Source organism: Drosophila virilis, chromosome 2, assembly GCF_030788295.1.
Source record: "Drosophila virilis strain 15010-1051.87 chromosome 2, Dvir_AGI_RSII-ME, whole genome shotgun sequence".
In the NCBI taxonomy this organism is placed as follows: Eukaryota; Metazoa; Arthropoda; class Insecta; order Diptera; family Drosophilidae; genus Drosophila; species Drosophila virilis.
In genome coordinates this window covers 16,404,481-16,421,947 of record NC_091544.1, presented here as the reverse complement: position 1 = coordinate 16,421,947, position 17,467 = coordinate 16,404,481, and the positions used below count along the sequence as shown (strand labels likewise).

Here is a 17,467-nt window from a genome sequence, read left to right as displayed (position 1 = left end):
CTCAATATGGCGCATAAGAGGCCTTCATATTTAACGCCCGCTATCCTATCAAGGTTTTCATTTATTTTTCGTAACCTCTGCATTAATTATTTATAAGCGCAACACGCCGTTTAAGTGATTTAAGCCATAAAATTGCCGCTGGATGCTGATTTGGGCTCAGCTTTTAATTAAATACGAAAGCAGGAAAAAAACTGCGAACGGAAGCAGTTGGCGCCAGCTTTTATTTTATAATTTAAATATTATTATAAATAATATATTTGTAAAATTACTTTCAATAAATTACCTACAATATTAATGAATAAGTATGTTAATTAAATAAATATAAGTGTCAATATGAGCATGGCGCTATGTTAATCAGAAATAATAATAATTGTTAAGTCTATCAAATATATTACGATTATTAAATTAAATTATTAAAGAAAAAATAGCAAAAAATTTTCCATTCAATTTAAGAAGTTTTCGCCATTAAGCTCGGCATCACTCACAAATGCAACGGTGCGTATGCGTGATCTTCATAAATATAAATATATATATATATATGCATATGCATATCTATATATATACATGTTTTTTAAATCATGTGAAATATAATATATCATTCAATGATTTGACATCTGCCAAAAGTAATTAGTTGTCGCTTGGTGCAATTAAAGTATTCTGACAGCGTGCAGCGTGGCTGTCAGGCGTGGTTTTTAATTTTTATACCCTGAACCCATTAAAAATGGGTATAAGGGTATATTGTATTAAATCCAAATGTATGTAACAGGCAGAAGGAAGCATCTCCGACTCCATAAAGTGTATATATTCTTGATCAGCATCAATAGCCGAGTCGACCTAGCCATGTCCGTCTGTCTGTCTGTCCGTCCGTCCGTCGGTCCGTCCCTCTGTCCATCCGTCCGTATGTATGAACGCAAGGATCTCAGAACATATAAGACCTATAGACTATGAAATCTTAGATGTAGGGGGTAGAGGGTTCAGGGTATCCCCTAGTCGGGAACTCCCGACTAGAACCTCTTGTTTTATATTTATTTTAGGCTCAGAACACACCTCACCGCAAGCCAACCGCCCTCCTCATTTAATATCTTTTCCGTCTTTATTTTTATGTGACTTATGAGAGCTTTTGAAAAGTATTTGCTTTTTGCTTCTCTAATTATCTTGCCAGTTATTTGAGCCGATTTAATGCTAATGCAAAAGTTAAAGAAAGAAAGGAAAATAAAATTTATATATATGCAAGTTATTAAATATTTTTTGATAGCTTCGTAGCTATAGATACTTTCCTTGTCCTGCCAAGTCCATCAGGAGGTAAAGTTTATTAATTACTTACAGGAAATTATAATGCGCAACTTGCAATCGCCGATCCGCGGCTGACAAGTGTCAACATCAACGGAACAATCTAGAGCAGCTGAGGCCATCTTTAAGAATGTCAACCAAGTTGACAAATTGCAGCAGGAGGGAGCGCACGCTTGTGCAGCCAAGCGGTAAAATGGCCAAAGCCGTTGTCGCGACAAGACATTGCACTTAACTTGACCAACATCCGGCTCCAGCCACAGCCCCAACTTCCCATCGCAGAGACCGTTTGATGCCAAGCCCAGACGCAAGTGCTAAGGACTAAGACTTTGGCTTTGGACCGTTGCACATTTTATTTGTGCCAATGATTTTCTAATACCAACAGGCGAGTGGGGCACGGCATGTGCGGCTGGGCAGCCAACAAGTTGCGCGAAAGTAATTTCCGAGCATGAATTGGCAACACAAGGACCGCAAGAATATCTGCCAACGACGCGGACAGCGAGATGGCAAATGAAAATTAAAAAAAAAAATCGAAATTAATTGAAATATCACATGAAGCAGCCGAGCTGCAGCTGCAGCAGCTTTCATCATGGATCACTCTGTATAGCGGACTTTAACTCAACTCAACTCGTCAATGTTTTTATGATACCAATGCGACCGCCTGCCACATTTTTAATTTACTCCTGCAACTCGGCGCCGCGTCACTGACGGCATTGTTCGGACTGTTATCCCGTCCCTTTAAGCTGCCTGCTCTCTTGCTGCCAGCTCCCTTGCGCGCTGGCCGGTTCAATAAACCCGCCATATGGACATGCAGCCGGACGCAGATTGAAATAGCGATTGGCACTGGGAACTGGAAACTGAAAACTGAGACTGAAACTGACGAGGATTCGCACACGGACTCGCTTTAAATGTAGTTAATTTTGATTTGCTTGCCTCTGGACATCACGGCAATTACTTTGCTCACTCTGTAAATTCAGATTTCGACACATTTCAATTTTCGGAATGTTTTTAAATATTTGCAAACACTAGCAAATATTGACAGTTAACGCTTACTGGCAATATGTAATGTAGATTTACTTATACTTATCTTTTAATTTAATTTATTAATGTCTAATCATTCAATTGCACAGCTTATTCCAGTTCTCGAGAGAAGCAAATATCGAGAAAATAGAGCTTCTACTATCTAGTGAGTAAACAAGTATACACAAATTTGTTGATGTAAACCTGACAGTGTTTTTTTTTCTTAATTACTAATTTTAATCGATGTATCATCGGGGAAACTTATCTCCAACTATTGAGAGAGACTAATTTGGAGGGGGGTAAAATGTCAATATAGATATTATTAATAACTTGCCAGTGGTCCAAAATGACTAACGACAAGCTTTTATCAATGTCTTATCGAGAAATTGCGTTGCAACTAACGGGTGGATAAAATGTCAATACAGTAAGTAATACATCTGTAAATCTATTACCGAAAAGTGATTATATATATTATCGAGTAGTAGTTCTAATTATCTAACAATGCTATTTTTATTGTACTTTCTTGTATCAATGTCATCTGGTATTGACTATCGATGGCGATATGGACGCACACCTTTATGGTATAGAGCATAAAATCTGCCGATTATCAACTCTCGTATGAAGCTATTTTATGCCATCAAGTATATCAGCTAACCTCGCATGCGGATTAGTAATTTTTTTAATCTGTATCTATGTAACGTTATATAAGCGAGAGACTCTAATTAAAATGCCGATTTTTAAATAAAACTAAATTTAAACTCATTTGCAAATTTCGCGCAAATGTATGCAACGCTGACTTGCCCATGGGAATTAAAACTGTTCCAGAATTAAAGGAGTATTTGAGGACTAACTTTCTTTTTTTTATATATATATTTTTGCCGTTTACTGTGGCATTAGTTTACAGTTCTACGAGTGGCATTAGCGCTACTCGCCGGCTGAATACGTGTGTGTATAGAGAATATCGCCACACACAGACACAGCCACATATACACACAGGTGTACACATGACGATGAGCAAACAGAAGCCTGCCGGCGTCCGGACTGTCCTGCTTCGGCTTCAGCTTCTGCTGCCTGCTCCTCATTCAACCAACATTTGCACAGTTTTTGGTTCGGTTCGTTGGTTGCCTGGTTGCCCGCCTGCACGCTGTTAATAACGTGGCTTATTGCTGCCCATAATGGGCGTGCCCCTGGTCGCCTGTCAACCTATGTGTGTACATGCATGTGAGTGTGTCGCCGAGTTTACTCCTGTGGTTGTTAGCCCGTGTACGGCAATATTGGGCATGTTTGCGTTTGTTTTTGTTTGCCTGTGGAAAGCACCGGCTCATGCATATGTTTTTCGAGCAGATTTCCCCAGCGATTGACATTGCTTTGAAGTGACTTGAGCCGGAGCATAGTACGCTCATATGCACAATCTCTTTTTCACTGCAGTACTCTCTCGCTCTCCGTCTCTCTGTGATATTCCCTTAAGCTCACTTTGTTAAGCTTGCAGATATTAGGGCTGTAACTTCTTGGCCAAACAGTTGTATGTACTAACGTTTTTGTAAATGTTGGAATTACCTTAAAGTGAGGCCCTTGACGATTGTCTGGCGGCCAATTATGCTGGCTATCATAGCCGAAATAATTTAATTAAAATGCACAATGGCCGCAAATGTGGAATTGATTGCTGCAACCAATGCAATTATAAACAATTCAATGCCTGTGGCTCTTTATACTGGCATTTATCAGCCGACAATGTAACAAGTGGCGTATGCTTAACAATACTGCAGTTTCAAGAACAACGGCTGCTGCAACAAAGTGTCTGCCACGCCGTGACGGAAGTGCGCAATTGAAATGCAATTGGGCAATAAAAGCACAACAATAAAGGCCAGCCGAAAATGTCAGGGTGACAAAAAAAAAAGAAGAAGATAAAATGGAGCTGCGGCAGCTTCCTGTCGACGTTTCATTGCATACTTTTGTGCTACAGCCAGCTAGAGTTTCTCTACTCTGATTGTTGACACTCGCCAACTTTGCATTGTCGACACACTCTTGCCGCACTCCACTTAATTACACTCACCTTTGGGCAACAGTCCATTCTCGATGATGCGCGCCTCCAGCAAAAGTCGCGGCAACAGCAAACACAATGCTATAAGGATGTGCACAAAGGCTGCCGTAGGTCCTCCATGCGTCCAGAGGGCGCGCAAAGTGCCACCTCGTGCCTCCTCCTCGAGGCCATCATGCGGCGCCAGCGTGCAGCGACGCTCCTTGGCGCCAGTTGCCAATTTGATGCCATCGTTTGCCAAGTTTCCAACCTGTCAAGCAAAAGAAACGCGACATTACAATAGCTTCCCACACATGCAGTAGGTTAGAGTATATTACAATCGGAGACCTGCAAAATATTCTCAAACTGTTTCAGATAAGAGCTGCAACTGTGTGGCATGCAACTGAACCAGCTGACTGCTTGCATAGTTCAAGTTTAGTTTTTCGCTGCCACAGCTGCAACTCTGAATAGTTGCCAAAGTTCTGTCTTCCTTTAAAGAAACTTAAGCTATTTAAGCAATATCTGTTACTCGACAGATTGTTAACTTATTCAAGGCACTAACGAAGAGCCTCCGGAATTTATTTAAGATTGAACTAATTTAAAACTAATTTAAATCATTTATGAAATGTCAAAACTACGTGATTGAAAACAAAAATAATAATTTTAATTCATTTTATATGCGTCTTAAGAAAAACTAGGTTTTTTTGGAAGCTTTAAATTAGTTTGATTGCCTTAAAGCCAGGAAAATAGCTTCAATTTTTTTTATTTCTTTAACAGAGGCAAAAAATGCGCAATTAAAAAGAGACAGCTAAATACGTACGGAAATAAGCTAAAATGGAATAAATATATAAATTCAGAATAGCAACCGGATAATCGGATTGTGAGATTAGCTTACACAATGTAAAACAAATTCTTTGTAGAACATAATATGTATAAATTTCAAAGGAATTTGTTATTTTTCATCCACTCTTCTGTATGTGTGTGCGCAATTTGATTGATACAAGTGGGGCTAAAGTCTTTAAACTTCAGATTTAAATCCATTTGAGTGCAGGCCAATCGCGCACAAATATTTATTATTACAGCTCAAGCGCAAACTGAAACAAGAAAATTTACCTAGCTTCAAGACAGTTCTAAAGTCGCTACCATCTGGATAGAGTCTTAAAATCACTTGCTTGTTAATCGTCAACCAAAATTAATTTCACTTTTCAGGAAATTCATTTATTTCTCCTTAAACCAAACACTTTTCTTTTATGATTACCTGATGCTTACACTATTATTAATGCACTGTATTATTTTCTTCGTTCAGCGACGTGTATTTATACAAAACTATATTCCTCCTGCTAATGGATGGCAATTAAAACAATCGTGCGTGTCTGCCAATTGTGTATATTACATATATACAGATAAATAAGAACAGGCGTAATGCTAATTTCACCAAGCTTACTATCTGGTATGGCTAAGTTAGTCAGGAGGCGCAATCAAGCTATACCATACGAGCAACGATGAATATGTAGAAGATGAGTATGTATGAGCATTCGAATCATTTTAATCACTGAACGCTTTTACTAATATTGTTACATTGATTGTTCATATATTTAAATCTCTTTTCATTTGCTTTGAATTATTTGTAATTGCATGTGAAGCAAACAATAAATCAAATAAAAGCTTTTTATGACCAAGAGACAACCATAAAGGTACGACCAATTGAAATCCCCATGCGGATACACTAAAAACCACATACATCTCCAGAGAGCTTCATTTACTGAATCCGAACTATCTCAGCGTGACGTGCAATTAATAAAATAAAATACGTAAAAAACTATGCAAAACCATGAAAATAAAATATTAAATAAAACGCTGCGTTTACAACAAAGCAAGAGGTATTTCGAGAGCTTTGGGTTTCCAGTTTTTAAGCGCAAAATATTGCGCATACGACGCGTTGGCGCATTAAAAATTCACGTGACAAATGGTAAAATGAAAAATTTATATATACGGCGTGTAGATTCACATATATGTGCGGGAAACATAAAAATCACGCGCAGCATATAAATAAATGGGCGCTGTTGGGCTTTTAAATTAAAAACAAGCAGACTTCATGGAATTACAGCGAGAGAAGAGACACAATATTAGAGAATGGAACTCGGTGTGGTTTGTTTTGGCTTTGGTTTGCTTTTTGCTTGGGGTATTTTATATATTTTTTAGTTTGTTTGGTTTGGCTTGGATTCGTTTCGTTTCGTTACGTTTACCGTGAAGCAACAACAATGATTGCAATTTGCAAAAAGGGAAACGCATTTGAAGTGCACACGCACACAGCAAGGACTGCGCTGCTGCTTGTGCAAGTGAGACGGCAAATGCGCGCCCATTTAGCCAACAAGATAATACATTTAAACGTGCCGACATTCCGCGGTTGTCAGCCCCTTGCAATTCCCGTGGCCAGCTAAAGCAACAGCAGCCCCATTTGCCACAAACAAAGCAGTGGGCATGTGGGTAGTGGGAGGGGGTAAGCCAACCACCTCAATAAACAAATGGGTGTGTATTACCCCTGCCAAAATCGGCAATCCACTTTGTTACTATGCACATGTGCTGTGGCTGACGGCGGCTTTTAGGTGTATTTCTCGCAAACAAAATGAACTAGCTGAAGGTTCATTTGAACTAAAAAGTTTTCGCGAAGTCGTTAATTCAAAATTAAAAAAAAAAAACTGTTCCCATTATTGTAAGCATTACAATGCTTGTGGAACTTTATAAAACAACACACATTTTAAAAAGTTAACCTTGCTTTTGCAATTTCCCCGACAGACAGGTGCCTGGTACATGCATTTGCACAACATCAAAATGCCATTTTTACCATTTTCAATGAATACAGAGTATGAACAGCTGTTCGTGCAGCTGACAAAACGGAATCATGTCAAACCCGTATTGAACTCTTAAGCAGAATCTAAAATTAGAAGCAGGAATATCTTAAAAGTTCCAGATAGCTATGCAGCGCATGAAGTCGTACTAGAGTAGAAGCTGTCCGATCTGTAAACTCTTAAAAGATCACTCTTTTGGAAAAAGAAACTGGTCTAATATTTTTTCAAAAAAACTATTCCGTATCAGTTACGTATGTCGTATCTTTTATTTTACCCCACAACACAGATGAGAATGTATATTTTAGTTTAAATAAATAAATAAATACTTATTATAGATTGATAGTTGCTTTCTAATCGATTCTTCTGTCTATAGGCCTTAAAGAGTCATCTAACGTGTCTCTGTAGACACATATTAGTACTATTTATTAATAACAGGATTCATTATTAGGAGTCATAGCCTAATTCGTGTACAACATATATTTACAGAATTCTCAACTGAAGTCAAAAACATTTTAAAAGTTTATTACTTTCCTATCGATTTCAATTTGTTGTCAAATTAAAAATCCAAATCTTAAAATAATTTTAAAGTCTAAATTATAGAGCAAACAATATTTTTACAAATTTGGAATATTTCATTTTCGTATAACTTTTTTTAGCATTTAACATATACGCAACATCAATGTATCATCAAATTGGTTTATCGGGCATCACCATACGGAGGGTCGTTAGAAATGTTCATTAGCCAAGGGCTTATAATCGCTTTGGTGTGCCTCACAGCAGCTGCTGCTGCCGAGCGTGAGTTATTAAAATTGAAGAATAAACTGATGCCTATATATTCGATGTGTCTGTGCAGAAACCGTGGAGACTCATGCTAAGATAGTAGGGGGCTATCCAATAACTATTGCCGATGTTCCATATATTGTCTCAATTCGCGTACGTTACTATCATGAGAAAGAGTTCGGATTGGGTCACATTTGCGGTGGGGCTTTGATAACAGAGCGTGTGGTTTGCTCGGCGGCCCATTGCTTTGCCGAGTGGGTACAGTTAAGCTATGTAACTATCAATATCCTCACCATGTAATTCTCAGAAATGGTACTATACCGGTGAAATACAGAGGCTCAGAGAACTATGTAGTCGTCGCCGGAGGAAGCAATCTTAATGAGAAAGACAGCTTTACCCAGGTGTATTTGGTGCAGGAGATCATCGGACATCATAAGTACTACTATCCCACGCTTGAGAACGATATTGCGCTGGTGTTTCTAAATGGTCTTATACCATCCAAATATCCAACCATTCGACCGTTGCCCCTTGCCGAGAGGCCAGCAAATCAAGGCACCCTTTGCCTTATCAGCGGCTGGGGCAATAAGTACAAACAGCTACGCCAGGCGATAGTGCCCGTTGTGCCCCAAAATGTCTGTTCCATTATCTATTTCTTTTTGCCGCAAACGCAGATGTGCGCCGGCTGGCTGCGGGGCGGCATCGATGCCTGCAAAGGTGACTCCGGCGGCCCACTCGTTTGTGGCGGCCACCTCACGGGCATTATCTCTTGGGGCGTGGACTGTGGCCGCATGTTTTTTCCAGGCGTATATACAAATATATCTAACTTTACTGACTGGATCAGGTCGGCCAACTCCTCGCTGGACTATGCAGACTTCACCCTAAGAAGTTTGCATAACCAAGCTAGCAGGAGTCACTTTTCTCTAAAATTGTATGTGGTTTATAGTGCTTTGCTTACGGCTATTATAATACAAGCAGATTAAATACATAATACAAAAATGAAAATTAAAAAAATTTAGAAAATTTGGATCAATTTAGGAATATCCAAGCTTCAGTCTGTAATCATATCTGTGCGAGGGGCTTTCATTTAAACGATGGATTCGACGATAATCTGATGATAAAACATATCGAATTAGCATTTTGATTTCGATTATAATTCACTATAAAAATGAATTTTAAAGTCGAAGCCAAAAAGAGCAGAAGTAAAAAAGACATCTCTTAAATATTAAGCAAAAAGGTGGTTTTAGTCCATGTTAATTTTTCATAGCTTCAACAAAACAAATATTTAAGACGACAATATTATAAAACAGCACAGAGAAGTAAAGAACAAGAAACAACAGTGATGAAATTTTAATAAACGATTATATTTAGTTAGACAACATGTTGACAATTTTGTTGACTTTGCCAAGAACAGAAGTACAAAACGCTCTGAGACAACATGTAAATAATATTTAGAAATTCAATTGTAATATTGTGAAAGGAATATTCAATTTTAAGCTGGCAATTATTAAAAAATCAGATGAACTTTCTAATTTACTGTGCCAAGTAAAGCTCAGTCTTGACAAGGCCAAAGAAATATGTAATTTCCCACTATAAAGCGGGCATGCAGGTGCTCTTCATTAAGCTAAAAAACATTGTCAGCTCGTATGTTTTTCCTATTCGAAACAGAATCTAGGACTGCAGCCTTTAGCTCATATCTAACCATAACAAAAATTGATTTCTGCCACTTTGACTCATGACTTCTGACATCGTGCTGTGAATGGCAAAAACTAAACAAAAACTATGAATTCACAATAATTGCCCATAGTGCAGATGCATTTCCTGCTGCACCCGTTTCCTATGCCTCTTTTTGCGCCTATGTATTCTGCCAATCCTCCGATAGCCACGCGTCAATGACCAATGTTGGCTTTCATCACGGAATTGGCCTTTGCTGTCGGCTTTATTAAATGGCTGCCGTATGATGGGACCAACCGTTTTCTATTTTCCCACTGCTTTTTGATGTGTACCAACTGCTGTGCTGCGACTGATAGGCAGCTTATGGTTGGCGCCCGGAATAGTTCTATTTAACGTTTTCATTTTTAGGCAAATCATGAGCAACCCGTTTCATGACCTCATTGCCTGACTGAGTGCTGAATAATCGGTTGTGTTTCTGTTGTTTTGCACCCAGTTTTTTAGCTTTTGAGTTGGCTTAAAATAATCAACTTATTTGTGATAGCCCGCAGGCCAGCAGCGTGGCTACAACACAATCTAACAGAAAGTGACAGAGGACACAGTCTCCGCATAAACCCTACACCCACACAACATATCATGCACCATGTGCTTTTTCTGCACTTTCCAGCTCTTTTATTTAGCCACTTTAAGTGGCTTTTACAGTATATATCACATGAGATTCTCGACAGCAAACAAATGCGAGCTACTTAACTCGAGTGCTATCGAATTTTATATACTGTTTTCTGGTAAAAGAAAAAAAAATCATAACATGCAATGGCCCTTAAAAAATTGTATCTGATAACAAATTAATTTCAATTTACTTTTATGGGATTCTTCAAAATACGAATTCGTGATATCAGACAAAAGCAAATAATTTTTTTTACAGATACGAATTAGTTGCCTACTATAAAAAACATATCTCCCAGGCGAATACCCAACAAAATAAAAAAAAAAGTTAAATAAAGTTGACATATATCAAACTAATAAATGAATTTATTTCAACAATATTGCATTCAATGCTTGCTCTTGGACATGTGCTTTATAGAAGGATAAACACAAATTGGGTTCGCGCTGTTGGCATTCTCGTACACATCCACAACGAGTCTATACTCCACTTAATCCTTTATGTATGCAGGGTATATAAATTCGTTTACAAGTTATTGTATTTTTCTATCGAGCTTTTGCCAGCGCCATCGTCTGCCATGCACTTCAGATAGACAATAAATAAAACACCATGCACTCGCTAGCGCTAGAAGAAGAGAGCGAGTTAAGTGTCAGACTGAGATGGAAAATGAAAAAGCCATAATTGCATTTATTATGCTGATAAAAGCAGGGACATGAACGACACAGACGCACACTATATGCGAGTGTGTGCCTGAGAGGATATAATATTCAATTGTATCAATGTGCATGCATGCGTGTGTGTGTGCCTGTCTATGTGTGTGCTGCATTCTCCACATTGGCAGTCATTTTGAGGCGTACCACGAGTCAGAAGCTGGACAGGAGCTGGAGCGTATGCCTTGTTTGTTTGCAAATGAATTTAATAACAAAAATAATGCCACTAAAAATAGTTTATACACACACAAGGGATACACGACAGTGTAGACAGGCATTGCCTGTGCGGAATGCTGAGCATAATTGTATTATCGTTCATCAGGCGTCTGTTATATTCCCAGACAACCGCAGCGTTTATTTCGCGATCCCACATCAAGTTAAGCCCCAATTTATTTAACAGAACCACTCACCTTAAATACCGCCGATGTAAAGAATACGGGCAGCAGAATAAACACCACACCGGAGAGTACAATCTGCAGATTTAGCTCAGCAACGGGCTCGATTTTCCAGGGTATTAACGAGCAGCCTGTAAGCAATAAAAATCAAAGACGGTTAACTATAACATTTTTTTAGACACTTAACAGCTCGCTAAAATGTTAGCCAAAATGCTAGCAGCTGCAAAATGGCGGCATAACAACCGCAAATTATATGAAGCTGTTAAGGGCAGGCAATTTTAAGCATCAGAAAATGGCGGCTTTCCAGCAGCTTTAATGTTAAAATCATCGAATACATAAATGTTAATTAGCATGAAGAAAATTGAACTTTGGTTTGTATCTTCAAGATTAGGCAAATCTAAATTATTAAAAACATTTTGATCAATTTGTTATTTAAACCTTTTTATATGATGTTAACACTTTTAATATACTTCCCCACGAACTACCTTTATATATATATCTATTTTACTATCTATCTTTATGTACGTTTCATAAATATTTTGAGTTGATTTAAAATCTCTATTTTAATTAAAGCACAAGATAGCCGACACCGAGAAACGATTAAATTGAAAATCGTTTTAAATAAGTTTTTGTTAATGGATTCAGCAGAAATAAATAAATTATAATTGAAATAAGTTCAAAGACTATTTTTGTGAACTTACCGAGGAACCTGTAGGCGCCATGCATCGCTAAATAGCCTTGGAAAAGTGTCAGTAGCACACCATACCATATAGACCAGAGCGAATTAAGATGCAGATAGCTGCTGGAATCGTGACCAGAATGCTGTAGATTGGTATAACGACTCTGATGGCGTTTGGACTTGATATACTTGGCCTGAAGCTGCTGCTGCTGCTGGGTGAGACTGTTGCTAGCTGTGGTTGCATTTGTCAGCACCGAGTTGCAGATGCTAGAGTTCAAACTACCACCGCCGGGGCCGTTGCCGCTCCCGCCACCGCCACCGGCACCTCCGCCGCCGCCACCTCCATTACCATTGGCTCCGTTCTTGCCGCCCATTTGAAATGGAGTTTGTTTGCCTTGTCCCTTTGTTTATCGTTTCTCACGCTTTTGTTTTTTTCTCCTCTGGCAAAAAAATGTTGACAGTAAATTTCTCAGCTATTTGTATTGATTTTGTATTGATTTTGCAAGCTGATTTTCTATTTGCTTAAGTGATGCTCATTGTTGTTCCAATTGTTGTATTTATTCTTGTTATTACCATTGGTTTTGTTGTAGACGATATTATTTGCTCGCTGATATGCTTCATTATAGCGCCCAGCTGATTGCTGTCGCATTTTTAGCAGAGAATATAAATTGATTTTCTCTATATATATATGTGCACAGTGTCCTGTTGATTAGCTATTTGGTAATCTGGAATGAGAAATAGTAAGAACATTAAAAATGGAAAAGATTTTAACAGCTACACATGTGTTGTTTATGTTTATGATAGCTTAATAATTTAAAAATAATGCAATATAATATATAATTACAAATAAAAATGTCCACTATCGCAACTTTAATTTTTAAGGCGACACTCAATGTCCTACCTCGCTGGCAATCATTTTTATACCCTGAACCCATTAAAAATGGGTATAAGGGTTTATTTTATTTGTGCAAAATCCAAATGTATGTAACAGGCAGAAGGAAGTATCTCCGACCATATAAAATATATATATTCTTGATCAGCATCAAAAGCGATCTAGCCATGTCCGTCTGTCTGCCCATCCGTCCGTCCGTCCGTATGTATGATATCGATATCGATATCCTGTTTCTTGGGCAATTTTGGTAAATAATAAGAGCTAGAGTCACCAAACTTGACATATAGCTTCTAAAATAGAATATATATATACATTTGATTTTGAAAGAAGAGGGTTCAGGGTATCCCATAGTCAGGAGTTCCCGAATAGAACAACTTATATAATTTCGATTTTAAGGAACTACATATAAAATCAAGCACAATTTAACGCACTTAAAAACTTCTAATTAAAAATGACTTAGCAGTCTTTGAAATTTATATTTCAAAAGGTTTTCTTTACAAATGACGTCAGCTATAGACCCTTGCAATAAAACAAGTTAAAAAAATGTTTATAAACTTATTACAGTAAGATATGGAATTGCTGTCATCCAAGTTTTAGACATACCAGACCACAGCCAAAAATTAGCTTTATTTTCGTACAAAGCACATCCAAATTGACAGTGCGAAAGAAAATATAAGACAATTTTGAGTTCCTCTAAAGCGTAAGTGAATTCATCATGTTTAGGAAAATTAAATTAAATTTGTGATTTTGGGTTTGCTTAGGTCTGGACTGTATACCGTCTGTAGATCCACAACGCAGGCTGATTAGCACATCCGATCTCCAGATGGCGGTAAAAATTCCTGCTGTTCAAATTAACAAATAATCGTAGAGCTACTGTATATGTAACTGGCGCTATAGATGACACACGATACCATCGAAACTTTAATAGTACGCAAAGACTGGGACCAAATGACATTCATTTTTTCTTAGCTAACATTTGCAAGAGACCAAATCGGGGTCTATGGCATGGGTCGTTTAATTCATTTCTTTTTACACTGAGTTTATCTATTATTTTAACAATATTCAATAGCACAAAGTTGTTCGAATCCAAATACACCAACACGCTATATACGTTAGTTTTAAGCAGAAAGTGTAACTTTAATAAAAATTTAAAATAACAAAGGGCTATAAATCAATTGAAAGAGGCGTTGCCCCAGACGGACCTTAATGTGACGAGCAATTAGCAATTGTTGCCGTGTGGCAGTTGCTGCTGCTGCTGCTGCAGTCGGTGCATAATTAAGGCGTGGCGGGCAACAAAGCAAATGAAGTCCCGCGGGAGCGACTGCTGTCCTATACACACAATCTGATAATTTGCATGTGCCATAGATGCGGTTGGTCCTTGACTGAAGCTTGTTTTATGCGCCTCGCCTTTAAGCCGCAACATGCATAATTATAGGCGGCTCATGGGCAAGGACTAATGTTGATGGCAGCAAGGTAGGCCCAAAGCATTGCGTGTTCCGGCAGGGATTTGCTGCAAGGCAGCAAATAGCCACAAACCGTTAACAAGGGTTTTTGTTACAAAACGTTACATTTTGTTTAACAAGCCGCCAAACAACCGGCTGGCCAAATGAGCTGCCGCCTTTGCCTTCATTTGTTGCTCGTCATGTAATTCTGTTACGCATGTAAATAAAAAACTAACAAATGGTGTCAAATGGTGTTTTTTAGTACAAATAACAATATAATTAATGTGGTATTGTAAATTTAAATGTAAGGCTCAGGATATAATTGAACTGAATGTTGCAAAGGATTTGCGAAATTAAAAACATTTACTTGGAACATAAAAGAATATTTACAGTTATGAAATATAAGCAACATTAAATATTATTCTGTTGATAGAACTTAACAAAAATATTGTAGCAGTGTTATTTGTAAAATACTGAAATTAAAATAAACCGGAATACATGTGAAAATGTTTGTGAATTTTTGTGTAATTGTTATAAAAGGGAAAGCTTTGCTTTATTTCAAAAACACACCTGAGTGTAAACATAATATAAACGCTACAGAAATGGTACAGATTATTTGTGTCTTCGACAGCAGCTCAACAGAGCATCCGAGTGAGCTGCTTGTAACGCTCAGGATACAAGATAAGCTACATATAATCAAGATCAACAACAGCCACCTCCCGGTTCCCCTCCCCATACACACACACACACACACACACACACACACACACACACACACACACAAAGTTCGGTGGGGGCAAACAAGGACATATCTACGTGTCTGTGTGGACTACACTTGTGCTGGTAATTGTGCAGTCTTGAGCTCCAACAAGAGGCCAGCTAACAGTCGACTGGTTGCCCGTTCCCTATTCCCAGTTCTGCTCTGCCCAGGACTTCCTCTAACATGTTGATATTAATTTTATGTTAATTACAATCTTTACATGTTTGTTTGTCTGTCGCCCTGACGACATCTACAGCACAGGCCATGTGCTGTGAGTCCTTGGCTCCAAGTTCTGCTTTGTCGCATCGAGGGGTGGCTGCTGCTGATGTCCTGACATGCTCAGCATCAGATTAGCCTGCCGCAAAAGTCATAAATGCAGATGCTTACATTTCTTTTTGCCCCCTCGGGGCATTTGCTTTGTTCTTGAGTCGCACTCCTCCTCATCCATTTACAGCTCGGCAACGTTTATCCCCACCTTTTGGCAAATTTGTCGCGTTCGCCCGACTTTAACGTAACATGAAACAGCCACTTTATGGCTTGTGTGTGTCTGTGGTATGCGTCTTTTAGTCCTTGGAACTCGTCGCGTGAAATAAAAATGCACTTTTCATACTCGAAATAAACAAGCAAATGGATACGCTTACTTTTTTATATTTCTCATTTTCTGTTGACAGTTCAACGCATGCCAACAATCTAAGGAAAACTATTTTCAACCCATTATGTTAATAACATCACAATCCAAGCGAAAAGCTGACTGTCCTTCTAAAGAAATAATTCTTCTAGTTTTTCGATCTCACCATATCATACCATTAAATTGAGTTTTCAAAGATATACTGACTAAAATCTCCTTTATTTTTATGATTCATTTATTCAAATAAAAATCAAAATAATATATATCAACATATTAATATAGATACTAACATAAGTATAATATATAGGTATAGCGTTCAGAAAGTAAATTGATTTAGGCCTGAGTTAATTCATCAAATTCATTAAAGCTTGATATGTTTTGCTGGGTTTCTTTGTTTGTGAGGGTGTTTAACCTTCGGCACTCGAAACTCTTTCTCTTTTTCGTTATCTTTTTTGTATGCGCATCTTGATGCAAATGAAAAACTTTACTTAGCTGCATCTGCTTTCTCAGTTCACGCGTGCATTGTGGCCACGACTTTCGACTTTATTCGACTTTATCCCACCTCCCGATCAGACACAACCATACGCAACCGCAGCCGCACCGCATAATCCGCCTGCCACATAGCCACTTCACATGCCACCAAAATATGCTAAATGGCACTTGAGCTGCATTTGAGAAGGCGGCCTGAAAACACCCGGCCCGACTCTTTAGCTGCCTTTGAAGGGGCTACACAGCACCTAACATTACTTTTGGCATTTTGCCTTCAAGTGTCTGAAGTCCACTCATGCTAATTTAAATAGGACCAACCCATTTTTATGCATCATCTGGGTATGGCTTTCACTTCAATTTCCCGCAACAATCCCCCCGCTGCACAATCAGTTCACATCAAGCTGTGTCTTTTTGAAGTTAAATGAAGCGGGTGAAGAACAAAGCAATCGCAAATATTGTTGGCTCCTGCTGCTGCTGCATAGAGAATTGCCCAAATACAGTTGGGCCCGCCGTTTTGTCACAGCGGTTGCATGCAACGCTGAATGGCAGGCAGGCAGCAACCAGTCGCTGTCAATTTTCCCTTTGTAAATTCATATTTATATTTATATATTTATTTGCCAGTTATGGCTGTCGTTGTTGCTGTTGTTGGGGGTCCATTTAAAATGGGTCCATGACTTGCACATTTCCTGCAGTGTTCTCTTCATTTGCATAACTCGACCGACGGCTGCATTTTGTAGCAAATATTTTTGTACACTGCGGAATGCAGCTGCAGCTGATTCTCTGTCCCAAAATCAAACACGAAACAACCCCTCAATGTGGGACGGGGTGTACAAAGTTTGTTTTGGGGCGCGTGACAAATGCCAGAGTCGCCCCGTCGCACCACAACCACCAACCCATCAAGGCAAGGAGCCAGCTCTCATCTGAACGTGGTTCAGCTGTTAAACGTATTTTTCAACAGCGCAAAGAAATAGGAAAAAAGGAAAATAACAACAGGAAAAAAATAAACAATTTTGTGCATTGCTGCAGCATCAGCACAAGTTGCAGTGTGATGCGGTGGAGGGTGGGAAGCACGTGGCATGTTTTGAATTGGATTTACACATGTGCCGAGCTAATACGTGTCTCGCACGGCGACGGTTTTCAATTTCCAGCAGCCGCAGACGTGAGGCAGCAGTACTGAACAATAGTAT

General features: G+C 38.7%; 2 protein-coding genes across 8 annotated transcripts in view; one reads left to right on the top strand and one right to left on the bottom strand.

Annotated features, from left to right (window-relative positions):
- The window catches only part of tinc (transmembrane protein tincar), a 72,523-nt gene that overhangs the window by 10,603 nt on the left and 44,453 nt on the right, over window positions 1-17,467 (bottom strand). For 6 of the 7 annotated variants that reach the window (XM_002053557.4, XM_032434261.2, XM_070207686.1 and 3 more), the window contains 3 exons: window positions 12,092-12,794; window positions 11,406-11,521; window positions 4,361-4,595 (listed from right to left, as the gene is read on the bottom strand). In XM_002053557.4, coding sequence (XP_002053593.2) covers window positions 4,361-4,595; window positions 11,406-11,521; window positions 12,092-12,443 — 703 coding nt within the window. In that variant the 5' untranslated portion in view covers window positions 12,444-12,794. Of the gene's footprint in view, window positions 1-4,360; window positions 4,596-4,672; window positions 4,893-11,405; window positions 11,522-12,091; window positions 12,795-17,467 lie in introns of those variants that run through there. The other variant, XM_070207688.1, reaches the window with a different exon arrangement.
- LOC6629655 (trypsin) lies at window positions 7,744-8,963 on the top strand. Its single transcript, XM_002053558.4, has 3 exons — window positions 7,744-7,968; window positions 8,027-8,207; window positions 8,261-8,963. Exons 1-3 carry the CDS (start codon window positions 7,905-7,907, stop codon window positions 8,931-8,933), a joined length of 918 nt encoding a protein of 305 aa, XP_002053594.2. The 5' UTR covers window positions 7,744-7,904; the 3' UTR covers window positions 8,934-8,963.